The sequence below is a fragment of the Buceros rhinoceros genome, unplaced genomic scaffold (assembly GCF_000710305.1).
Source record: "Buceros rhinoceros silvestris isolate BGI_N320 unplaced genomic scaffold, ASM71030v1 scaffold19383, whole genome shotgun sequence".
Lineage (NCBI taxonomy): Eukaryota > Metazoa > Chordata > Aves > Bucerotiformes > Bucerotidae > Buceros > Buceros rhinoceros.
Genome location: NW_010402058.1, coordinates 1 through 6541, shown reverse-complemented (window position 1 = coordinate 6541; position 6541 = coordinate 1). Strand labels below are relative to the sequence as shown.

The 6541-nt window shown below is 43.2% G+C and overlaps 1 protein-coding gene across 1 annotated transcript in view; it reads right to left on the bottom strand.

Annotated features, from left to right (window-relative positions):
• Positions 1-5994, bottom strand: part of LOC104490266 (protein Hook homolog 3-like) — a gene marked incomplete at its 5' end in the record, with an annotated part of 26932 nt that extends 20938 nt beyond the window's left edge. The window contains 2 exons of the mRNA XM_010132529.1: positions 5620-5687; positions 5926-5994. Of these exons, the coding sequence (XP_010130831.1) occupies positions 5620-5687; positions 5926-5994 (137 nt within the window). The remainder of the gene's footprint in view (positions 1-5619; positions 5688-5925) is intronic.
• Between the last annotated feature and the right edge of the window lie 547 nt (positions 5995-6541).

The window sequence follows — 6541 nt, the reverse complement described above, 5'->3', positions numbered from 1 at the left end:
ACTGCTTCATCTTGTGCACAGCTTGCACACAGAAGAGCACATGTGCAGATTTGAATCTGAGAATCTAGGTGGTGGCAACACATCAGATCAATTTGACTGCATTGACTGCATGAAAAAAACAACAGAAAAGCATGGTTCAACTTCCAATACCTTTACGAAGCATGAGGCATATCCTTCATGCAAAAAACAGAGAAAACGGAGCACAGGCTTGTTCTACTATGCCTCATGAAATATTTTTGTTACTAAGTTGATTTATGAAAACCAAACTAGTATAAAAAAATTTATATGTGCTTTGCTATAACAGAAAAATTACATAATACATCAGAGAAGCTTACGTCTTTTTACATACCAAATTTTGAAAAGAGTACCTGCATGCCAAATGCTTTGAAATGTTTGGATTAGGTGACATACCAGCTCTTTGAATATGCATATATAGTTACTTTCCTAAGCCCTTTATTTTGGTGTCTCCTTCATACTGCTTAGTCCAAGTCACCTGGAGTCTGAGAGCTGCTCTGAATCCAAGAAATAGAAAAACCCCCTTAAAACCTCCAGTGAAGTTTCACCCCTCCAGAGACATAGACAGCATCCTCTGCACCTCTGAAAAGCCTCTCTGGATCTAAATCATTGTTAGAATAATAGAATATCTCAAGTTGGAAGGAACCCATAAAGATCACTGAATCTAACTTCCTGCTCCTTGCAGGACTATGTAAAACTAAACTATTATGACTAAGAGCAGTATCCAGATGTTCCTTCAATGCTGACAGTCTCGGTGGCATGACCACTTCCCTGGGAAGCCTGTTCCAGTGACTTACCCTTTTCTAACGTCCAATCTGAATTTCCCCTGATGCAGCTCCATTCCAGTGCCTTGTGTTCTATCACTGCTCACCAGGTAGAAATCGGCACCTCCTCCCTCCACTGCCCCCCTGTCCTAGGTTGTGGAACCCGATACTCTTCAGATGAACTCATAAAAGGAGGCGTGTTGAGAGATTCAAGGACATCTTGTTTTCCCCTCTGCTCTATCTACTGTCCTTTCTATCTTGTCCATGCTGTAGGTTTCTCAAATATGCCTCGCAGGACTCTTGAATCTTACGCCGCGGGACTGGAAACCTTTATCGAGGAGAGAAAGCCATGTCCGCGGCCACCTGCTATTTCCCTGAAGCAGTAAAAGGTTCCTTCTGCAAAATAGGTAGAACCTTTTTCCGTTTCTGCCGATCCCCAGCAGGGGTGGTGTTTGAACTGTTTTGCCATGACAGATCGACCCAGCTATACGCCCTTATCTCTGCACAGAAGAGGCGGGCATCAACATGGTAGAGAATTTGAAGATATTCCCTTGGGGTGCCGCCGGCCCACAGTGCAGATGTGTGGGAGGAGAGCCTGGGAAATCTACTTTTGGCAAAGGAAAGTTCTCTGCAGCCACTCCGGAGGGAAAAAAGACTATGTTTTATTTGCATGAAAGGTTTGCTTCAGGAGAAAGTTCTTAGACTGAGAACTTTTTGTCAGATGAACGGACTGGAGACTCTTCCTTCCCCCTCCCGCCTCACTGGCCTGGCGAACCATCGTGGTGGGGGGGAGTTTGTTTGTAAAGGTTTGCTGCAGGCGAAAGTTCTTAGACTGAGAACTTTTTGTCAGATGACCGGACTGGAGACTCTTCCTTCCCCCTCCCGCCTCACTGGCCTGGCGAACCATCGTGGTGGGGGGGAGTTTGTTTGTAAGCAGGGATCATTCCAATCGAGAGATTTTATGTGTAACTGTACACGTTTATCTATTTGCCTATTAATTTCTCCCTTTATCTCTCTCTCCCTTTTCCAGTCCTGTTTAACTTTGAAAATGATTTTATTTTGGGGGCATTTTACTATTAAACCTTTTCTGTTTCTATCCCTTTTATATATAGTCTGTGTGTTATCATTTCCTTTGCCCGACTAAAGCCTTAATGAGCTCATTAACATGCTGATAAGCCGTTAACAAGCATCAAAAGTTTCCCTTGCATGTGGTTTTGCTGGTTTGCTTTTCCACCCGACACACTATTTTGTCGCATCCCTTTCGGTGGGAAACAGCCCCCCTTTTCAACCTGTGACACCCCCTGAGGAAGTTGTGGACAGCAATGAGATCACCCCTCAGCCTTCTTTCACCTAAACTGAATGAGCCAAGTGACCTCAGCCACTTTTTCCTAAGTCTTGCTCTCAAGACCTTTCACCATCTTGGTTGCTCTCCTCCAGACAGACTCCAGTATTCAGTGTACTTCTTATATTGAGGTGCCCAAAACTACACACAGTACTCAAGGTGGAGATGCACCAGTGCAGACTGGGACAATCGCCTCCCTTGACTAGCCAGCTACGCTGTGCTTGATGCACCCCAGGACATAGTTGGCCCATATGGCTTTTAGGACATGCTGTTGACTCATATTCAACTTGTCATCAACCCAAACCCCCAGATTTCCTTCCATGGCACTGCTCTTCAGTCTCTTGACCTCCAGTTTGTACTTACGATCAGGATTAGCCCAGTCCATGTGGCATTTGCTCTAATCAAGCTTCATACAGCTTGTGATTGTGCAGCTCTCTATCAGTATCTTCCCGTTAGGCCACCCTACCCTTGAGGGAGTCCACAGCTTCTCATTTAGTATCACTGGCAAACTTCCTCAATGTACATTCGATTCCAGCACTCAGATCCTTTACGTAAACATTAAAGAGCACTAGCCCTTAAATTTATCCCTGGGGAACCCCACCAGTGACTGGCCACCAGACTGGTGTAACCCCATTTACTGTACCTCTTTGAGGCTGACTCATTGGTAAATTGCTTGCCCAACATATTTTGGGCTTGTCTAGCTGTATGCTGGACATTTTGTCCAGCAGGATACTGTGAGACACAGTATCAAAAGCCTTGCTAAAATAAAATAAATTCAACAGTATCTACCGTCTTCCCTTGGTCAACTAGATGGGCTACCTTGCCATAAAAGGAAGTTAAATTACTTAAGCAGGACTTTACCATCATGAACTTGCATTGGCTATGACCAATGACTGCATTGCCTCTCAAGTGTTTTTCAGTAACTTCCAGAATAACCTTCCCCATAATTCTGCCAGGCACTAAAGTGAGACCAACAAGCTTGTAACTACCAGGATCTTCCTTCTTACCCTTGAAAAACTGAACAACATTTGCCAGGTTCCAGTTGACTGGGACCTCTCCTGACCCCAAGAGACCTTTGAAAAATAATGGAGGGAGGTTCTGTTCTCAAAGTGTTTCCAAGTTTTTAAGAAACCTTCTGACCTTTTTGTTAAGCACCTGAGATCCTCCTCATTTGGGTTCTAAGCAGCCTGGAAGATAGTTAGCAGTGTTGCCCAGGGGTCAGTACTGGGTCCAATCTTGTTGGACATTCATCATTGTTCTGCATGAAGGGTCAGAGTGTACCCTCAGCAAGTTTGCTGATGATACAAAACAGGGAGGAGTGATTAATACATAAAAAGACTGCGCTGTCTGTCAGCAAGATCTGGACAGGCTGGAGAGTTGGGTGGAGGGAATCTAATGAAGTTCAACAAGGGCAAGTACAGGGTTCTGCATGTGGGGAGGAATAATCCCATGCATCAATACAGGTTAGGGGCTGACCTGCTGGAAAGCAACTCCACAGAGAAGAACCTGGCAGTCCTTGTGAACAAGTTAACCATAAGCCAGCAGTGTGTCCTTGTGGCCAAGAAGCCAATGGTATCCTGGGTGGCATTAAGAAGAGTGTAACCATCAGGTCAAGAGCCCTCCTCCCCCTCTACTCTGCCCTGATGAGGCCGTATCTGGACTATTGGGTCTAGTTCTGGACTCCCCAGCTCAAGAGATACAAGGAACTACTGGAGAGAGTCCAGCAGAAGGATATGAAAATGATTAGGGAACTGGAGCATCTCTCTTATGATGAAAGGCTGAGAGATCTTGGTCTGTTTACCCTGGAGAAGACTGAGATGGATTCTATCAATGCTTATAAATATCTAAAGGGTGAGCTTCAGGAGGATGGGGCCAGGCTCTTTTCAGTGATGCCCAGTGACAGGACAAGGGGCAACAGGCACAAACCGGAACATAAGGAAAAACCTACTTCCTTTGAGGGTGGCAGAGCGCTGAACAGGCTGCCCAGAGAAGCTGTGAAGTTTCCTTCTCTGGAGACTGTCAAAACCTGCCTGGACGCAATCCTGTGCAACCAGCTCTAAGTGAACATGCTTTAGCAGAGGAGTAGTACTAGATGATTCCAGAGGTCCCTTCCAATCCCTAACATTCTGCAATTAAAATAATTCAGAACCGCACCAGTACCTGGGTAATTTGACCCACTGAGTTTATAAAATCTGTTCCAGAAGAACAGACCTTCATACTGTGATTTCTCCCAACTTCTAATCCCCATCTCTGAGAAAAGGTGCAAACACTAAGCAAATTCAATGCCTACTCATCAAATGCTGAAAATTGTGGGCTGCTTCAGATTATATCAAGTAGATTTGTTACAAAAATCAAACAGTAGATTTTCAACAGAAGGAGTGAGGATAAGAGTAGGTTTTCTATTTAAAGACACTACGGAATAAAGCGATGCTGAAAGTTGGATTTAATAAAAAAGGACATTACCAAAACATTGTATTACAGTTAAAAAGAATGCAGAAGTAAAATATCGTGGAACTCAGGCAAACGGGCATTTCCCGTGACTGGAAGATGATTTTGTACAGAGATTCTTTCAGTTAATTTCAAAAGACCTCTCTGCAATGTTATAGATAGTAGTCCACACACAAGACAATAGGACATATGACGGCACAGATACAGCACTGCGCAAGTGATAGTAGGGGACAGGGTCCCTGTAGGCTCACTGACATCTTTATTCAGACATTATATAAAGGTGAAGTTGCCCTAGAGCTTTCGTTCAGGTTCAGAAGAAAAGGAATTACCAGTGACTTCCTGCTTTCCTTAGTGGCCTGCCCTGCAGTAGACCTCCATCTATGAAGACTGATACGCACTTTGCTTATATGCACTTTGGTCTCCTAAGAAGTCAAGGGGGCTTCAAGGCTACGGTGGTTTCTAACATCATGGTTTAATTTTCAGAGTGGTTTTAATTTAACACTGAACAGCACTTTTACAAAATACGGTGCAGCATACTTATGAACTCGTAAAAACATACTAGCCCAAATACCTTCATTAGCCTATTCACAACACTGCAACTGACAAAAGAATACTCTGCTATCCATTTCTCTTTCTTTTCACTAGTCCAGTAAAAAAATAAAACTAGCAGTTCATGGAGTTTTGCAATTTCAAGCCACAAATTTTGAAGAACTTCTACAGTATTTGGTTACTCATGTAAAAGCAGTGCACTTCAGGAGCCAGAGGGTGGGAAAGGGGAAGGAAAGGGAGCCCAGTATCAAGAGTATCTAGAAGTTTCAATCTTCTAGATTTAAAGAAAAGTGGGATATTCAACCAGAGTTCCTTGTCATAAAGCAAGCTTTACTGACTCATTTTTCTACAGAAAAATAAGACATTTTTCAATGTAAAATGGCAGCATCTCTGCCACTTATTTCCTTTACTTCCAACCAAGTTTTTCCAAAGTGGGAAAAAGCATACTTTTGTAAAATACTGACAGGCTGGATTTTACAGTCCATATGCATCCCAGCATACCTCCTGAATGGCTGTCATGACAACATGTTGAACCGATTCTTCCATCATCATTATGGTCTGGATGTACTCTGAAAATAAGAGCATTCTGAAATGTTACTGTTGAAACTCAAGTCACACGGAACATGAGGTCAGACGCGGCATCCATTCCTACAAAAGGAACAGGTGACACAGATGACACTAAAATGCATTATCACCAGCTAAGTCCAACTCCAAACCCAAACACGACTTTATCAGCGATCTGTTCGAACATAAATCCAGGTTCATTGAATTCTGAAATAATGAAAAAAGTACATTATTGTGATCCACTTTTTTCCTTCTGGCATCTCACACTTTTGCAGTAACTACTTCTACTCTTTTTCTCACTTTGTTCCCAAACTATTGAGGCGATATATGTATACAATTCACACATTGGTTGTCCTTTTCTGTAAGTTTAACAATAGCGTCCTGCCTTCCTACAGCATCCTCATTTCAAGGCATTTTCATATTCATTCTTGGTTTCTGTTTTGATTTCTGTGCTATATCACAAATAAGTTGCTGCCACTTTATCATCCCTCACCTATGTGTAGATGTGAGCTACACAACGGGTACTTTGTAACACAATAGAGTGGTTAGAAGGACAATTCTGACATTTAGACCAAGTAAAAGAGTTTGACTTGCTGTAGTGGGTTAAGATGGTACCAGCTGGGCTAAGGCCCCCACTGCCTCTTCTCCCTTTTCCCTAAGCTTGCACAAACTTTCTCATGATTATTGTGGGGGAAGTGATGTCATAACTTTCCCGGCTTCTCATTGGAGCTGAGGCATGTCAATTAAGCACCTCTGTGACTAAGCATACAGAAAGCTGGAATCTGCGACATTTCCCTGGCATGTGCATATTTGATTTCTGCTCAGGACAGAGAGAGAAGAAAAATATCTGACCAAGAGA